Source organism: Gigantopelta aegis, chromosome 3 (genome assembly GCF_016097555.1).
Source record: "Gigantopelta aegis isolate Gae_Host chromosome 3, Gae_host_genome, whole genome shotgun sequence".
Lineage (NCBI taxonomy): Eukaryota > Metazoa > Mollusca > Gastropoda > Neomphalida > Peltospiridae > Gigantopelta > Gigantopelta aegis.
Window position 1 is genome coordinate 92,017,595 of NC_054701.1, and position 20,203 is coordinate 92,037,797.

At 39.5% G+C, this 20,203-nt stretch overlaps 1 protein-coding gene across 2 annotated transcripts in view; it reads right to left on the bottom strand.

The window, feature by feature from the left end:
- Positions 1–20,203, bottom strand: part of LOC121369344 (notchless protein homolog 1-like) — a 58,521-nt gene that overhangs the window by 34,455 nt on the left and 3,863 nt on the right. For both annotated transcript variants that reach the window (XM_041494343.1, XM_041494344.1), the window contains exons 2-8: positions 16,745–16,898; positions 13,999–14,219; positions 8,975–9,054; positions 7,681–7,855; positions 6,974–7,010; positions 4,749–4,904; positions 695–830 (exon numbers count right to left, since the gene is read on the bottom strand). In XM_041494343.1, coding sequence (XP_041350277.1) covers positions 695–830; positions 4,749–4,904; positions 6,974–7,010; positions 7,681–7,855; positions 8,975–9,054; positions 13,999–14,219; positions 16,745–16,898 — 959 coding nt within the window. The remainder of the gene's footprint in view (positions 1–694; positions 831–4,748; positions 4,905–6,973; positions 7,011–7,680; positions 7,856–8,974; positions 9,055–13,998; positions 14,220–16,744; positions 16,899–20,203) is intronic.

The window sequence follows — 20,203 nt, forward strand, 5'->3', positions numbered from 1 at the left end:
CACAAATATTATAATCTATTGTTGGTAGCGATACAGGCAGATATTTCACTGAGCATAGACACTACCTCCGGACTGACCTGTCTCCAAGATATCCCTGTGAACTATGGTTACATTGGTGGAGTCACAAATATTATAATCTATTGTTGGTAGCGATACAGGCAGATATTTCACTGAGCATAGACACTACACTACCATCCCCGGAATGACCTGTCTCACCAAGATATCCCTGTGAACAATGGTTACATTGGTGGAGTCACAAATATTATAATCTATTGTTGGTAGCGATACAGGCAGATATTTCACTGAGCATAGACACTACCTCCGGACTGACCTGTCTCCAAGATATCCCTGTGAACTATGGTTACATTGGTGGAGTCACAAATATTATAATCTATTGTTGGTAGCGATACAGGCAGATATTTCACTGAGCATAGACACTACCACCGGAATGACCTGTCTCCAAGATATCCCTGTGAACAATGGTTACATTGGTGGAGTCACAAATATTATAATCTATTGTTGGTAGCGATACAGGCAGATATTTCACTGAGCATAGACACTACCTCCGGAATGACCTGTCTCCAAGATATCCCTGTGAACTATGGTTACATTGGTGGAGTCACAAATATTATAATCTATTATTGGTTGGGTACCAGGCAGATATTTCACTGAGCTACATTCCCACCGGACTGACCTGTCTCTGAGATTTCCTTGTGAACTATGGTGGCATGGGCAGGGTCAAACGCTCCTGTTCGCATCACATAGTCTGTATTCAAAGCCATGGTGTTGACCCAATGACCATGACCTTGCAATGTCCTACACAACACACCCTGAAAAACAAGTGTTAAAGATGATGAGTCAACATACAAAATAATATGGGGGGTTTTCTAAACCAGTTTTTGAACAGGATGAACATAAAATATACCTAGCATGGAGCTGTATATGACGTTAAAAATCAAATCCATGTAGATTCAATTTCAGTTAGATCTAAGAGTTGAAGATGATTAAGCATTCACATAAAGAATAGCAGTATTTCAACTACATGTTTCTTAATGGAAGTAGCAGTTTATAACACACACACAAATAAACAGCAGAGTGTTTCAACTATATGTTAATATTTCTTAATGAAAGTAGTATTTTATAAGACACAAAGAAACAGCAGTTACTCTTAAGAAATGTGGTTTACATCGGACACAGATACTGTTGAAAATACATGTGAACATTTTTAAATTATTTTTTCCGGACTGTATTTGAAAAGCAGGGCTAGCTCTGGGCTAGCAGAAACCCAGTTATATTCTCACAAAATATAATTTATTTCATGAAATTATTTCGCCAAATTAAAATAAAATCTGTTAATTGCTTTTGAAATTCACAATTGGTGAGTGCCAGAGCTAGCCCTGTAAAAGTGAGAGAAATAAACTATTCAGTCGACTGTTAGTAGGCCAAATTCAATTATTAATTTTAAAAACCATAAGCAAATTTTAATTTGGCTAAATAATTTCATGTAATAATTGATATTTTGTTAGAAAATACCTGGGATTCTGCAAAACAAGTTTTAACGAAATAGATAATTTGGCAAAATGTTCTAGTCAGCAAGCCCAGCTGCTAGCATTAATTCAAAACTCTGTTCTGATACAGGAAATGTATTCCCAAACATTTCAAAGATGCAAGAATGAGTTCACTATGTATTCCCATTCTCAAATCCCACTCTACCTCGCCTGGTGGTGTGATGAGAACAAATTCTTTGATGTTCACAAATGCCATGACAATTCACACCTGGTGTGACATACGACGATCACAGATGGCTACTTACGTCTTGTGCTCTCCACACCTGGTGTGACATGCGACGATCACAGATGGCTACTTACGTCTTGTGCTCTCCACACCTGGTGTGACATGCGACATCACAGATGGCTACTTACGTCTTGTGCTCTCCACACCTGGTGTGACATGCGACGATCACAGATGCAGGGAACAATATTTCACGAGAACCGCCGTTCTGTTCGCGTGTCGGTTATGCAGAATTAAATTTACGCGAACCGCAAATTGGTTACGTCATGACCTGTAAACGTTCAGAAACTAAAACTTGCAAACTTCACGATTACAGGAAGTTTATTCATCCAGACATACTACTACTAGTACTAGTATTCCGACAAATTTTTTAGGCTGAATTTTAGATACTCGATGCGCAGCAAACCAGTAAACAACATTATATTGCATCAGTTGTAACTTGCGACCAGTCTAAACTTTTGTTTAAAGTTTTAAAGAAATGTGCTCAGACCGCTAGGGATGGCTAAATTATCTCCTGCTATTTTATCTCTTAAAGGTATATATGTAGATATAATATTAGATTGGCTATAATTTTGCATATATTAAAAACAGTTTTAACGTAAACAGGAATCCAAAAGTGTCACAAAAATTGAAAAATACTCTAACATCGCAAAATGAGCTTTAAAAAAATATAAAACATTTGGAACGTCACTGTAGTATAGACGTACCATCGATAAAGTGAAAGTAGCATAGCCAACGCAAACGGCAAAACGGAATCCCTCCAAATGATTATGTATATATTTCAAAGGCGTAGTAGCGCCCATTACGAACATTACACATGTGCCTAATGCAAAAACAAAATCCGGGAATAGGTCGAGGCTGTCTGTAATTGTTCTATAAACTATCCTCTTAAAAATGACTCGAAAAAAGATTACAAAAAAGAAAAAAAAAAGCCTCCGAAAAGGCTCAGATCTACAAGGGTCCTGATTTTCAACTTTTTCACAGGGGGAGGCTCCCCGAATATCTCCGCTCGGGCTAAGAAAATTTCTGGCTACGCCCATATATTTTGTTTCAGTACTGGGGCTGATATTCAGTTCTTTTATAATATTGTTAACTTTAGCAAGCATTAAAGGTAGGGTCAACTCAAAACAAGAGTCTTTATGTGTTGGAAAGATGCATACCCGGACCACCAACACATACTGACACTTTAACAAATGAAAAACGCGTAATTTTAGAATTAATAAAAAAAAGAAAAAGATTATTCCTGCTAACTGGGGGTAGCCATTTTGTTTCGTTTTTGAAACGTCCGGTGGTATAGCTTGGGGCGAAGTGACGTCAGCTCCGTCCATCTGCTCTATACACTGTAAACAAACGCTCTAATTTACTACAAGGCGCTTCGCTTTCATCAACCTGACTTGTAAAACAACATGAATGACTTGATTGTATAATAAACTATTTAACTAAATATATTTCAATTTGCATCAATAGAACGAAATCAAGTTATAGTATTTTTCTTTTTTGAAAAATCAAAAAAAAGAAAAAAAAGAAGCATATTATTAGGCCTATAGGTAGGGTACGTTCGAGCAAAAATGACCACTCAAGATACTCAAGTGATACTTTTCTTTTCTTTAAGACGACGTAATTGGTCAGTTTTGTGATTTTAGATGGAGAAGTCTACTTAAGCAATGGTTTTACAGAATTACTTACAGTAATAATGCAGAGCAGCTGGTAATGTCCATTACGAATAGAGGGGTATCCGTGCGGTTATAACACAATACCCTGTGATCTTAAAAGAGACACGTCTTTTTAGTGCGTCTAGACACAGTGTCTGGGGACCGTCTAAATATACACCTGCCAATCAGGAACCACAGGTACTGGCCACGGAAAGAAAAGACAAATTAACTAAGAAAACACTCCGATTATTATTTCAGTACATGGGTTAATTTATGTACAAAACATAATAGTTATTTCAACACTTTGACAATGGTGGTTTATTTTGTATTGAAAAATAATATATAATTGTTACTGGCTTACTGGGATGGCTATTATTACAGAAGTTCCTGAGAACATTGCGATGCATCCGCAAAAATCAGGTATGTTTTGTTTCTTCAGTTCAAAGACTAATTCCTGACGTGACACGTTAGGTATTACGTAACCACCAGCTCGCCAGAGGGCGTATTCATTAGGATGGTACAAAATGGCTGCGCCCATTATATATAATAGTCGTAACATTTAACCGTTTTATTAATTAACTATAAGATTATACTTGTTGATATTAAGCAATAATGTGCATTATATATCGCTGAATATGCATACCAGGCCAAATACCTTAATTGTCCACTCCTTTGAAGCCATTTTTGGGGGGGGGTCAAATGTTTTCTTTTGTATTTGTTTTAACTTTATGTTTCAGCTAAAAACTATGTATTTAAAATATAATTTCAACGTAATTTTGAGGTAACCGATCAGGTAACTCACGGGTTTCACAAATATAATTCACGTAACCGAACAACTGGTTACCTAGGTAAAAACCACGTGAACCGACTTCCGGTTCCCTCAGGTTTCGAAATATTGTCCCCTGCAGATGGCTACTTACGTCTTGTGCTCTCCACACCTGGTGTGAAATGCGATGATCACAGATGGCTACTTACGCCGTGTGCTCTCCACACCTGGTGTGACATGCGACGATCACAGATGGCTACTTACGTCTTGTGCTCTCCACACCTGGTGTGACATGCGACGATCACAGATGGCTACTTACGTCTTGTGCTCTCCACACCTGGTGTGACATGCGACGATCACAGATGGCTACTTACGTGTTGTGCTCTCCACACCTGGTGTGACATGCGACGATCACAGATGACTACTTACATGTTGTGCTCTCCACACCTGGTGTGATATGCAACGATCACAGATGGCTACTTACGTCTTGTGCTCTCCACACCTGGTGTGACATGCGATGATCACAGATGGCTACTTACGTCTTGTGCTCTCCACACTTTGATGGTTCTGTCTTGTGACGAGCTGTACAGGAGATTATTGCCGCCCCACTTGAGACATGACACCGACTGTAGATGACCGGACAATGTCATGTGGCACTGACTCAACACTGTATCCCAGATCTTTAGTGTTGCATCCTGCAATGTTACAAATATACTCAGAGAAAGAAATAAGGGAACACTTGGTATTGAAGGTCAAATTATGGTCATTATCAGCGTCGTATCAATGTCAGTTGTGTTAGATTGAATGTCAGTAGTGTTAGATTGAATGTCAGTAGTGTTGGACTGCATGTAAGTAGTGTTAGACAGAATGCCAGTCGTGTTACACTGAATGCCAGTAGTGTCAGACTGGATGTCAGTAGTGTTAGACTGAATGTCAGTAGTGTTGGACTGAATGTCAGTAGTGATGGACTGAATGTAAGCAGTGTTAGACTGAATGTCAGCAGTGATGGACTGCATGTAAGTAGTGTTGGACTGAATGTCAGTAGTGTTGGACTGCATGTAAGTAGTGTTAGACTGAATGTCAGTAGTGTTAGACTGAATGTCAGACTGAATGTCGGTCATGTTAGACTTAATGTCAGTAACACAGTTAATATGGATGAGTCTTTACTGTAGTCAATGTTTTCTGTTAAGTGTTATCCCTTATTTCTATTCACCACTATACTTAAATCACACAAACGAAGTGGGGCACTGGTTGGGATGATACAAGTCTACCCACATCAGGTGAGTGATCTAACACTGAACTATAGCTAACCCACACCACATTTCCAGTGAATTCTCTAACACAGATATATTGCTGTGTGTAGTGTCATATTAAGTAAACATCACCCAATCCAACATTTCCAGTGAATTCTGTAACACAGGTATACTAGTGTGTCATATCAAGTAAACATCATACCAACACTAATTTCCAGTGAATTCTCTAACACAGGTATACTGGTGTGTGTAGTGTCATATCAAGTAAACATACCAACACTAATTTCCAGTGAATTCTGTAACACGGGTATATTGGTGTGTGTAGTGTCATATCAAGTAAACATCATACCAACACTAATTTCCAGTGAATTCTCTAACACAGGTATATTGGTGTGTGTAGTGTCATATCAAGTAAACATCATACCAACACTAATTTCCAGTGAATTCTGTAACACAGGCATATTGGTGTGTGTAGTGTCCTATCAAGTAAACATCATACCAACACTAATTTCCAGTGAATTCTGTAACAGGTATATTGGTGTGTGTAGTGTCATATCAAGTAAACATTATACCAACACTAATTTCCAGTGAATTCTCTAATACAGGTATATTGGTCAGTGCAAGCTTTAGATCTCACTAATTTGGGTGCAACAGGGTTTTTTCTCTCATTCTCAGGTATATAGGACAGAGCTACCTCATGGAAGAAAGCCATGTAAGAAATTTCTATCCTACATGGGACATCACGTGCACTCGTTTAACATGACGTTGTTGGTAACATATGATGTCATATTAGTGTGAGATGGTGACGTGAGGTCATTAGACACAGTTTTAAATTAATATTTTGTTATTAAAACCTTCATTATAAAAGCCATCCTGTTAATTTGTAGTGTTAAATTTTATTTAACTCATGAAACAGACCCGGCAAATATGATAGTGTAGTTTATTTATGCTAAAATGGTCAAATAAAAAAAGTTACTTGTTCAGCCATCTTTGTCTGTTCCTGTAAAATAATGGTTTATTTATCGAATGAATGAGAGAAAAAGACTTTGATCATATGCGTTCATGTGGGATAGAAAAAGTACAAGCCTCGTCCCAGGTCGAAGTTTCCACCACCTCGGGTGTACTTTTTGGATCCCACATGACCACATATGATGGAGTCCCAGGTCGAAGTTTCCAGCCACCTCGGGTGTACTTTTTGGATCCCACATGACCACATATGATGGAGTCTTATAGTCTTTTATGAATAAAACAATGAGGTGTTTTTTTTAGTGCAGTAATGTTCTGAAGATTTACAAATACACAAAAATGCACGTCAAGTTTGTTTAATCTGGGCGTGATTATTAGTGGCACGACATTTTTGCCTTGACTTTAGTGCAATCTAAAGTCCTGAAGTGTTCTGTCATATCAAGAAAACATCATTCACTAGTAATACTGTTATTTGAAATTTGATTACAAACAGTTCCAAAACAGTTTTGTTCTGATGTACAAAGTACAAATTGATGAGTACAAACCTTTGAGGAACTTGCCAAGTACCTACATTCTGGATCCCTGCAATCACAAGAGTTCATTAACAAAACAAACACACAGTCAGCTAACATTACAAAAACAAGCTTTCATTGGTCTAACTACATGTAAACAAACTGTGAAATAGCATTACAAAAACAAAATGCACTGTGATATAGCATTATAAAACCAGAAGTTTTGTGAAAAAAAAGCATCCAAACTGATTTATAACCAGTAATCACACAGTATCACTGCCAGATATAAAGGCAATACATATATTTTAATGAAAGCTGATACAAAAATGTAGCTATGTGGTGGTATAATGTAATTTAACATGAGATTAAAAATCTATTACGGCCTCACAATAAACTTTAAAACAGACATATACAGTACATGTTATCTCAGTGAACATTTAAAAATAATAAAATGTAATAACTTTGTTTTTAAATATAGGAAAGAAAATGTTGATGAGACATATATATATAGAGAGAGAGAGAGAGAGAGAGAGAGAGAGAGAGAGAGAGAGAGAGAGAGAGAGAGAGAGAGAGAGAGAGAGAGAGAGAGAGAGAGACAGAGAGACACAGAGAGAGAGAGAGAGAGAGAGAGAGAGAGAGAGAGAGAGAGAGAGAGAGAGAGAGAGAGAGAGAGAGAGAGAGAGAGAGAGAGAGAGAGAGAGAGGAAACAAGAGAGATGAAAACATAACAAAAAACCTTACAAATGTAGAGGTTTCCATGACAACCAGGTGATCCACTGTTTATGACCAATCAGAGTGCTCCCTATTTGTTTGCCCGATCCAGGATCCCAAATACAGATGTGACTATTCTTGCATCCTGACGCCAGCTTCCTGCCATCTGGTGACCAACTGATACTTAGGATCCAGTGTTTGTGACCTGAAGAATAAAACACAAATACTCACATACATGTATAAAGCTTTGCATAAACATGACTAGTTTATGAAAGTTACCTTTGGTAATATGCATGCTTTATAGAAAACTAAGGTTTCTTCATATTCTCTATTTAGAAACAGGAAACATTTAAACCAAAATTATTTAATAATTGGAAGATAAAATGCTGGTAAGTTGCAGAACAGATCTATTGATCAGAAAATTAAAAACAAAAGTTAATATAATCCAACGTAACACCTCTAAACCAGACACCCATGGGGCCAAGTATTAGTCTGGTTTTAAGGTTCTGTTATTTATTTTGTACTGATATTTTTGTAAAGGAACCACGGAAACGTCTGGTTTTGAGGGATTTCTGGTTTACAGAGGGTGCGGAGTATGAGGGGATACTGGTTTACAGAGGGTGCGTTTTGGAGGGGATACTGGTTTACAGAGGGTGCTGTTTGGAGGGCATACTGGTTTACAGAGGGTGCAGTTTTCAGTAATTTCACTGTATACCTATTATAGAGAAAAAGCCAACAGGAAAGTAAAAGGCAACACTGATTACCTTTACAGGTGTACTGAGGTGTTTCTGTGTTGATATCGTAGAACAACACTGATTACCTTTACAGGTGTACTGAGGTGTTTCTGTGTTAATATCGTAGAACAAAACTGATTACGGTTACAGGTGTACTGAGGTGTTTCGGTGTTGATATCGTAGAACAACACTGATTACCGTTACAGGTGTACTGAGGTGTTTCTGTGTTGATATCGTAGAACAACACTGATTACCTTTACAGGTGTACTGAGGTGTTTCTGTGTTGATATCGTAGAACAACACTGATTAGGGTTACAGGTGTACTGAGGTGTTTCTGTGTTGATATCGTAGAACAACACTGATTACCTTTACAGGTGTACTGAGGTGTTTCTGTGTTGATATCGTAGAACAACACTGATTAGGGTTACAGGTGTACTGAGGTGTTTCTGTGTTGATATCGTAGAACAACACTGATTACCGTTACAGGTGTACTGAGGTGTTTCTGTGTTGATATCGTAGAACAACACTGATTACCTTTACAGGTGTATGGAGGTGTTTCTGTGTTGACATCCCAGAACAACACTGATTACCTTTGCAGGTGTACTGAGGTGTTTCTGTGTTGACATCCCAGAATCTGACAGTTGTATCACCCGAACCACTGGCCAAATATCTGGAAGAAGAATGAGTTTAAACCAATAATGAATGAATGAATGTTTTAACAACACCCCAGCATGAAAAACACATCTGCTACTGGTTGTCAAACTACAGTAAATGCAAATATGAAGTGATGAACAACATCAATATAAAAATTCAAGAGGTAAATTAAACCACATTGTAAAGAACTTTGCAAAAAATGCAAATATCACAGAGAGATAAAATTACAATTTATAATATACTACTCAAAAGAATTTAAGGGTCAGACGATATTTTCGACATTATTTTCTGAATGTCAATTATATTAGCTAGACCATAATGTCACGCATGGTATTGTTCCATTTTGACGAAAGTGGGTCTAAGCAACCCATAAATGAATTAAAATCCACTGTCATTGACACTGTCGACTAGTTCTAATGGCGAAAACATGCTTACATTTGCACGTAAATTAGGGCGAAAGCGAAAGGTCTGCTAAGTGCCCATAACTTGCTTTTTCACAAAGCGCTTCATTTGCACGCTTTGCATGTGTATTCCATGTTCCCAATGCTGAATTTCCGTATAATTGGAGGTTGCGTTCGTGTACGGTGCACACTCTGAATTCGACAATGGTACGACGTCAACTGACTATCGAAGATCGAGGAAGGGCTATTGCTTGGCTTCAGGATGGCAATACGCAAAGAAATGTTGCTCTGAGACTTGGTGTCAGTCAGAGTGTCGTTGGCCGACTGTGGCAACGGTACCTAGCAACGAATTCTGTTCGAAATCGTCCACTTTCGGGAAGACCCTGAAGCACTACAAATAGAGAGGACTGCTACATCACCAATATGGCTCTACGTCAACGCACAACCACTGCACGCCGTTTTACGTGACAATCTGCGGACTGTGACTGGAACTCGAGTGTCTGATCAAACCATACGCAATCGTCTGAGAGCCAATAATCTATGCTGCCGTCGCCAGGCTGTTCGACCACCACTCCTACCACGTCACAGAACAGCCAGACGTCACTGGTGCACACTTCATCTGCGGTGGCAACGTGTTCAGTGGGGTCGAGTGATGTTCACTGATGAGTCCAGGTTGAGTCTCCAGTTCAACGACGGTCGGGTTCATGTCTACAGACGTCCTGGGGAGCGCTTCGCTGACGTTAACGTTTGACAACGTCACCGGTTCGGTGGTGGCAGCGTCATGGTGTGGGATGGCATCTCTATCCACCACAGGACCCCCCTCTATGTGGTGGATGGCAATCTGAATGGAATCCGCTATCTGAATGAGATTATCCGGCCGTTGGTTCTCCCAGGCCTTCAGCAGATTGGCGGCGGGGCAGTTCTGCAGGATGACAATGCCAGACCCCACCGCGCCAGGGTGGTAACGGACTTTCTCAGACAACACAGTATCGCCAGGATGGATTGGCCAGCATATTCGCCTGACTTGGCCCCAATAGAGCACGCCTGGGACGAATTAGGCAGGAGAGTTCGGGATAACCATGCCCCTCCGGCCAACCTTCATGATCTGGGTCAACTTCTTATAGCAGAGTGGCAGGCCATTCCCCAAGAGTTCTTCAGACGTCTGATCAACAGCATGAGGCAACGATGTGTCGAGTGTATTCGCGCCAGGGGTGGATTCACACACTATTAAACGAATGTTCTAATGTGTAAAATCCATGTTTGACAACCTTCAACTTTGACAGCATGTCATGTGACTTTCTTGTATACAGTGACGTTTATTTGAGGGTTTTTTTAAATATGGAACAATAAATTAAATTTTTGGTGTAGTTTACATCATCAATCTAATACACTCTGAAACTTATTTGGTTATAAATTTTTGACCCTTAAATTCTTTTGAGTAGTATAAAATTCAGTATCACAAAGAAATCGCAACAAAAGTTCAGGATGAAATCGGAATGATTCCATCACATTTCTTCTATCAAATACAGTAGAGACTGGTCTAATGACTACCTGTCCATAAAGGCCACCATAAATCCTGCCCAATGAATATCCTTCTTTATTTTAACTGTATATAACGGCCACCTGTTCAATGTCCAAAATTGACAGTTAAAACTTGCCAAAATGGTCACAAGATATATACATGTATTGACCTGCACCAGACACAATATAAAGTTATTGTTTTACTTAAGTTGAAACAGAACAGATACATGCTCCAGTGCATCATTAATTGTATTTACATTTTATATCTGTACATAAGCGTAATGCTGGAGTAAAACCTCAAATTCGGGCAAAAATTATAGAGATATTCGTGGAAAATGTACTAACCTGAAACCTTTTTGCCATGTATTTTCATCATTCTACCCTCAAATTTAGTTGTAATCCATGTCAAGATGTACTAACCTGAAACCTTTTTGCCATGTATTTTCATCATTCTACCCTCAAATTTAGTTGTAATCCATGTCAAGATGTACTAACCTGAAACCTTTTTGCCATGTATTTTCATCATTCTACCCTCAAATTTAGTTGTAATCCATGTCAAGATGTACTAACCTGAAACCTTTTTGCCATGTATTTTCATCATTCTACCCTCAAATTTAGCTGTAATCCATGTCAAGATGTACTAACCTGAAACCTTTTTGCCATGTATTTTCATCATTCTACCCTCAAATTTAGTTGTCAAAATGCATAATGATTCATTTGCAATCCTATATAGCTGTTTGGTAGTAATGCTGATATGAATGTTATTATCCAGATTCAGGCATTTTTGTTTAATTCCTGCAAAAGCCAGCCTGCCCCCTATAAAAATGGAAGCCTGTACTTTACAAGGTGACTTGTCGTTGGTTGAAGTAATGCTTGCAATGAACTCACATATATATTTAAAGCAGTTTTGACAATCTGCCACCATGTTTGTTCAGACATTACACATTGACAAACTGACCCTTTTGTTAATGTATGATTTCTAACCTGCAACCTTTTGCGTGTCATGCATTAATTTAACAGGTAACAGAATGCAGAGGAAAGCAAACAAAGATAAATGACTTTCTTTTTAAAAGTGTGTAATAGAATGAGTTTCAACAAAACATTACATTAATGCTTTCAATAACATTTTTATGTAATAACAATGTTTTTTTCTCTCTCTCTCTATTATTTTATGTTGTTTTGATGACTGTTGACACTTTATGCATTCCAGTTTTTATAATAAATTATTTTATATGTGCTTTCCTTTACCTGTATATAACAGCCACCTGTCCATAATGGCTACTTTTGCCAGGTCCCTTGAGTGACCGTTATATACAGGTTCGACAGTATATCTTTTCTAGTTTCCTTCAGATGACTGCACTTAAAGCAATAACAACACTTTTCACAGATCAATATGGTCATGTGAAGGTGCGAATGCCTCGAGTCTCACAGACTTGCAGTCACATTTCATGTGCATAAATTAATATAAGATTTTCGTTTAATATAAGGAAGAAGAAGGAAAATAATGAGTGAAATGGGATAGGATGATTGATTGCAGGGTTGCAGAAACTACTCGCCTGCTCGGCAAATGAAACTACCAGTCCGACGGGATATCTTTTTCTGACTCACTGACTGACTTTGGGTGGTGGGGGTGGGGATAGTGTGCATTGAATCCATGACTCTGCATTGGCCATGCCAGAATTCCAAACCATTCAAACAAATGCATGTAGTGCATTGACAATAGACCACTTTGGAGTTCCGAAATACGCGAGCACGACATTCATGAAACATAGCCAGTCAAAGGTGAATACTTCCTACAAATGGCTTGTTTATGTTGATAGTATGTTGCCGGTGTGTTTTCAATACATTGTTCTGTTAAGTACTTGCAGGATGTCACTTGAATTTTGTAAATCAATATGAAAGAAGTGTGGAAAAACATCATCTTTACCAGAATATTTAAAATATATTGATTTATCAATATCAATGTTTGGGTCTTAATTTCATTTATCACATGATGTTAATCACTTACCAAATGTCCTGATTAATGTTTTGTCAATATATTATAATATTGTTAAACAATAATATTGTTCTTTAAGCTGTCAGACTAGTAGAAATCCTGGCGGGCTAGTAAATTTTTGTTGGTTCTGATCCGGCAGGCTAGTGAAATATTTTCCATCTTTGCACCCCTGGATTGGTATGGTAAAATAAAATTATGATTTAGCAGACCTCGCCATATAAGTGGAGCCATCACTCTCACCCCCCCCCCCCCCCCCCCACCATCCCTTCACTTCAAGGGGGGTAATTCTATATAGTATAAATATGGTAGTATACAGGTCCATTGCCATATTAGCCCATTGCTAATGTTTTACGAAAAGTGGCTACAGCATTGTCTTTGGCTAAAAAAATATTCCTTAAATTAACCACGTTTTAATTCTTTTCAAGGAAATAACTCAACATACCTAAAAACTGGCTAAATCAAAATTGGATACAGTGTGACCCATGGGTAAATTTAACGGCTCCCCATACTTCAATTTAAGGGAGCAATTATTATCAATTAATCACTCCCCTCAATACTTATGGGATGTTGAGGTCTGTAAAGTTTAAATATATAAAAAAGAAAGTTTAAAAAGTTTGTTTTGTTTAATGACACCACTAAAGCACATTGATTAACTAATCATCAGCTACTGGATATCAAACATTTGGTAATTTTGACATACAGTTTTAAAGAGGAAACCTGCTACTTTATTCCATTAGTAGGAAGGGATCTTTTATATGCACCGTCCAACAGACAGGGTAACACATACTACGTCCTTTGATATACCAGTCGTGGTGCACTGGCTGGAACGAGAAATAGCTCAACAGGCCCACTGATGGGAATCGATCCCAAACCGACTGCGCATCCAGTGAGTGCTTTACCATGAGGCTACATCTAACCCCCATAGTCATTAGAGGAAACCCGCTATATTTTTCCTAATGCCAGGGATACCACAGCCTTTGACCAGTTGTGGTGCACTGGTTGGAACGAAAACAAAGAAATATATATAAAAACGATGACCCACCTTCCATCTGGACTGAACGCGACGGCGATAACGGCCTCAGCGTGGCCCTCAATGGAGCTGGTGCAGCGCGTGACGGCACGGACGCGGAACACGGCTTGCGGCTGGTAGACGATGTCCAACACGCGTTCCGTGTCCTCCACACTCTCCGAACCCAGCGCGCCAACCAGACTCGCTTCGATCTCAGTGTCGTTCACAAAGAACGAGTATGGAGTCGTCTCCTCCTGCACACAGACACAATGTACGTCACGTGTGTTCAATACAATATCCAGTCTAATATTCAGTTTTGTTCGGGTGTTTTAACAACACTGCTAGAGCCATTGATTAATGATCAATGATTAATTAATTACAGTACATGTGGCAGCACTAGTGCAAATTTTATAAAACATCATAAGTTTATATACACATTGTATTTATTTGTTTGTTTGTTTGTGTTGGTTAATGACGCCACTAGAGCATGTTGATTTATTAATCATCGGCTATCAAATATTTATAAATTTTGAAATATAGTAGCAAGGGATATTTTATATGCACTATCCCACAGACGACATCACATACCACAACTTTTGATATACCAGTCGTCGTGCACAAATAGCAAAATGGGCCCACTGACAAGAATCAATCCAAGACCGACCATCAGAAGAATGTTTTACCACTGGGCTACGTCCCGCCCCTCTAATATTCATATTCAACATCATATATATTGTAATATGCGGGTTCAATAATAGCCATTCAATTTCTAGATATCCTCTTCAATATATCCATTTTAGAAATCCTGTTTAATATATCTATTTTAACATTGCAGTTCAATACAGTATTCACTGTAATATTTGAGTTCAATGGAATATCCATTCTAATATTCTTATTCAATATAATATCCATTCTAGTACTCCTATTCAAAATAAAGCACCACATTATCTCCCCTGAATTGTCTGAAACACACATATTTTCTGCTACAGGCAGGTATTCCTTTCTGAACACAAAACAGAATATTACCTCCCCTCAACTGACAACAACCCATCAAAGATTGGGAAAACCACCAAACAGAATTTAATGAATACAAGCAGATAAAACTCGGTGACAAGACAAGGGTAAACTAAGTAGCCACCGAATCAAGTCTCTTTCAGCCCAAAATTCCAATTAATAAAATATCTGTTTTATATCTGAGACAAAGCACAATATTACCTCCCTTTAACACTCAACAAACACCTAGAAGTAATCACTACAAAACATTCCGTATGGTGTTTACATTTCCTCGTGGATGTTTGGGATTCTAAACTAATGGCCACTTTGCTCCTCTCCACCCACCGAAACACAGTCTTCACCATGAGCAGAATAAAGGCAAACTGAAGATCACTCTCATGAAATGAAGGAAGGGAGGAAATGTTTTATTTTACGACGCACTCAACACATTTTATTTACGGTTATATGGCATCAGACATATGGATAAGGACCACACAGATACTGAGAGAGGAAACCTGCTGTCACCACTTCATGGGCTACTCTATTTGATTAGCAGCAAGGGATCTTTTATATGCACCATCCCACAAACAGGGTAGTACATACCACAGCCTTTGATATGCCAGTCGTGGTGCACTGGCTGGGATGAGAAATAGCTCAATGGGCCCACCGACGGGGATCGATCCAAGACCAACCGCGCATCAAGTGAGCAATTTACCACTAGGCTACGTCTCACCCCTTATGAAATGGAAGTAAAGTAAAGTAAAGTTTGTTTTATTTAACGACGCCACTAGAGCACATTGATTTTTTTATCTTATCATCGGCTATTGGACGTCAAACATATGGTCATTCTGACACCCGCTGTCGCCACATAGGCTACTCTTTTATGGTATCTGGATTAAAAAGCCCATGCCTAGACTGTGATCAGAACCCAGTACCTACCAGCCTGTAGACCGATGCCGGTCTCATGAAATGGTGTTAGCCAATTAAACTCATAAAGTTTTAAATCATATGTATTAAACATCTTAATGCAAGGCAATCAATTTGCTGCTCTCCCAAAACTTTCTAGGAGAGTGTGGAGGGGAGCAGGAGTGATCACTCACCTTCCTGGCAAACACTAAAAAGCCTTGATTCATCCTTGAACACCATTACATGTAATTACAAATAATACACACATTTAAAAAAAACCCAAAAAGCTGAAATATTAAATAATGTTAAAATATTTAAAAATATATAAATTTATGCACGTGTTGTAAAATATAAAAAAGTTGACAGTTTTTACATTCAAGGTGAGAATTTTGTCATTCAAATTAGTAATAAACTAAAACATAGCTTTTGGAGAACGATGCCGAATATTGGTCCAACAAACCAAGATGATAAACCTCTTTCATGGCTCACTCTGCCCATGGCCAAATTAGCCAATTTCTACTTTTTATACAAATTGGCTACAACATTAATTTAATAGTAGATAGCTAACAAAAATGTTTTAAATTAGCCATTTTTTAAAACATTTCAAGAAAATACCCCGACATATCTGAAAATTAGTGAAAACTAAATTATCGTCAGTGTGAGCCCTGCTCCAAGTAAATACAGTGAAACCTGTCTAAACCGGACCCTGATAAACTGGAATCCTGTCAAATTTTATTGTCCTGAATTATCCAACTTCTAAAACACGACCCTCTAAAAAGCAGATCGTTGCTGTATGGGATAAATATTAAGTCCCGCCATGATCCGGTGTAGACAGATTTCTCTGTGTTTAGTCATTCTTCTAGGATGTGCTATATCTCACTTTCTGAAGGATTGCATTGCAGATGAGCTGTAGCTTGTCAACAGTGATGTTAATCGGAAGGTCAAAGGGTGTGCCGGCCACTTCTCCACTCTCACTCTTAAACTGAGCCAGCAAACGCTTCCCAGTCTCATCGCTGGGCACTTCTTCAAGAGCACTGTAAATAACACACACAAAGAAAGAAACTATTTATCTAACAAAGCACTCAACACATTTTAATTATCGATGCACAGCAGTGGACTACAGTTGGGGCGGGATGTAGCCCAGTGGTAAAGCACTCGCTCGATGAGCAGTCGGTCTGTGATCGATCCCCGTCAGTGGGCCAATTGGGCTATTTCTCGTTCCAGCCAATGCACCACGACTGGTATATAAAAGGCTGTGGTATGTACTTCCCTGTCTGTGGGATGGTGCATATAAAAGAACCCTTGCTGCTAATCAAAAAGAGTAGCCCATAAAGAGGCGACAGCGGGTTTCCTTCCTCAATATTTGTGTGGTCGATAACCATATGTCCGACACCATAAAACCGTAAATAAAATGTGTTGAGTGTGTTGTTAAATAAAACATTTTTCTTTCTTTCTTGGACTATAGTTAACTTTAAGGATCACAAAGATAATCAAAGAGAAGTCACATTGCCGCTACTAAATGAGCTACTCTTTTGGATTAGCAGCGAGGGATCTTTTAAATATACTTTCCCACAGTCAGGACGGCACATACTATGGTTTTTGCTATACCAGTTGTGGAGCACTGGTTGGGACAGGGAAAAACTGAATCAAAGAACGGGTCCACTGAAGGAATTGAATCCTTCCATCGACGCACCTGAGATGAGTGCTCTATCCACTGAGCCAGATCCCGCCCCTAGAACAAGACAGGACTGTTCAACATTCATGTGCATCGCTACCTGCTGAGCCAGACCCTGCCCCTAGAACAAGACAGGACTGTTCAACATTCATGTGCATCTCTACCCACTGAGCCAGACCCCGCCCCTAGAACAAGACAGGACTGTTCAACATTCATGTTCATCTCTACCCACTGAGCCAGACACCGCCCCTAGAACAAGACAGGACTGTTCAACATTCATGTGCATTGCTACCCACTGAGCCAGACCCCACCCCTAGAACAAGACAGGACTGTTCAACATTCATGTGCATCTCTACCCACTGAGCCAGACCCCGCCCCTACAACAAGACAGGACTGTTCAACATTCATGTGCATCTCTACCCACTGAGCCAGACACCGCCCCTAGAACAAGACAGGACTGTTCAACATTCATGTGCATCTCTACCCACTGAGCCAGACCCCGCCTCTAGAACAAGACAGGACTGTTCAACATTCATGTGCATCTCTACCCACTGAGCCATACCCCGCCCCTAGAACAAGACAGGACTGTTCAACATTCATGTGCATCTCTACCCACTGAGCCAGACCCCGCCCCTACAACAAGACAGGACTGTTCAACATTCATGTTCATCTCTACCCACTGAGCCAGACACTGCACACTGAGACAGACCCCGCCCCTAGAACAAGACAGGACTGTTCAACATTCATGTTCATCTCTACCCACTGAGCCAGACCCCGCCTCTAGAACAAGACAGGACTGTTCAACATTCATGTGCATCTCTACCCACTGAGCCAGACAGGACTGTCCAACATTCATGTGCATCTCTACCCACTGAGCCAGACACCGCCCACTGAGCCAGACCCCGCCCCTGGAACAAGACAGGACTGTTCAACATTCATGTTCATCTCTACCCACTGAGCCAGACCCCGCCCCTAGAACAAGACAGGACTGTTCAACATTCATGTGCATCGCTACCCACTGAGCCAGACCCCGCCCCTAGAACAAGACAGGACTGTTCAACATTCATGTTCATCTCTACCCGCTGAGCCAGACCCCGCCCCTAGAACAAGACAGGACTGTTCAACATTCATGTGCATCGCTACCTGCTGAGCCAGACCCCGCCCCTAGAACAAGACAGGACTGTTCAACATTCATGTGCATCGCTACCCGCTGAGCCAGACCCCGCCCCTAGAACAAGACAGGACTGTTCAACATTCATGTGCATCTCTACCCACTGAGCCAGACCCCGCCCTTACAACAAGACAGGACTGTTCAACATTCATGTGCATCATTACCACAGTCTTTCTCATACCAGTTGTGCAAATCTGGACGGAAAGAAAAATCTCTGACTTGTCTATATCCAATGAAAGCTAAACCTGTCACTCATCGCACACACAAACATAACCACAGTCTTTGCCAGAAAAATCAAGGCAAGCTGCAGATAAACCCTCCTTAAATGATACCAGTTGATTAAATTTCAAATTAAATTTGTTACATTTTTATTGCAAGGCAACCAATTTGCAGCTTTCCTAACACCTTCAAGGTGAGTAGAGGGGAGAGTGTGATCACTCGCCTTTTTTGGCGGAGAAAGCATGCATACACACAGCTCAAAAACGCAACCACCATACACACAGCTCAAACACGCAACCACCATACACACAGCTCAAACATGCAACCACCATACACACAGCTCAAACAAACACGCAACCACCATACACACAGCTCAAACACGCAACCACCATACACACAGCTCAAACACCATACACACAGCTCAAACACGCAACCACCATACACACAGCTCAAACACGCAACCACCATACACACAGCTCAAACACGCAACCACCATACACACAGCTCAAACACACAACCACCATACACACAGCTCAAACACACAACCACCATACACACAGCTCAAACACACAACCACCATACACACACTTTGAAGCTGCAAATTTGTTAATAATCTCAACTGGTTTCCATACAGTGGATAATGTGAATGTATATTTATAAGCGATTTGAGACGAAACTATATACAAATATATGTAAATAGATCCTCTTGAACATTCAAGATGCGTCAGTAACAACAATGGATCAATCAAATACTTATTATCAGGGCTTAACTTAAGAATTTCTCACCCACAGCAAATTGAAAAAAACCCCAAACATGGTCGTGGGTGAAACAGCCCACCAATGACTATTTTGAGACTGCCTAAGTGACTTTTCAGCAAATAAACATGACTGAAAGATTGTTTTACTGTATGAATTCTATTTCAAACATACAAAATTACATTGAGCAATAAAACTCAAAGAACAGCAAGAAGAATTCTAGTTTCTACAAGTAGTACATGTACTAGCGTGAAGGGATGTAGAATGTCAAGAAAAGTATTGACAATACTACCCAATACCACTACTAACTATTATATTATCACGCAAGAAACCCTAAACCTGGATATTAGTTACACGTTTGCGGCAAATTGTATAACCCAGAAGCAAACAATGTTTGGTCTTAATTGGTGAAACGACAAACTGACGCCTTTCCACTAAGGGCCTAAGTAAATAATTTATTAAAAAATATCTTTAAAAAATATCTTTAGACTTGCCCGCTCAAAAACTGCATCTAATAA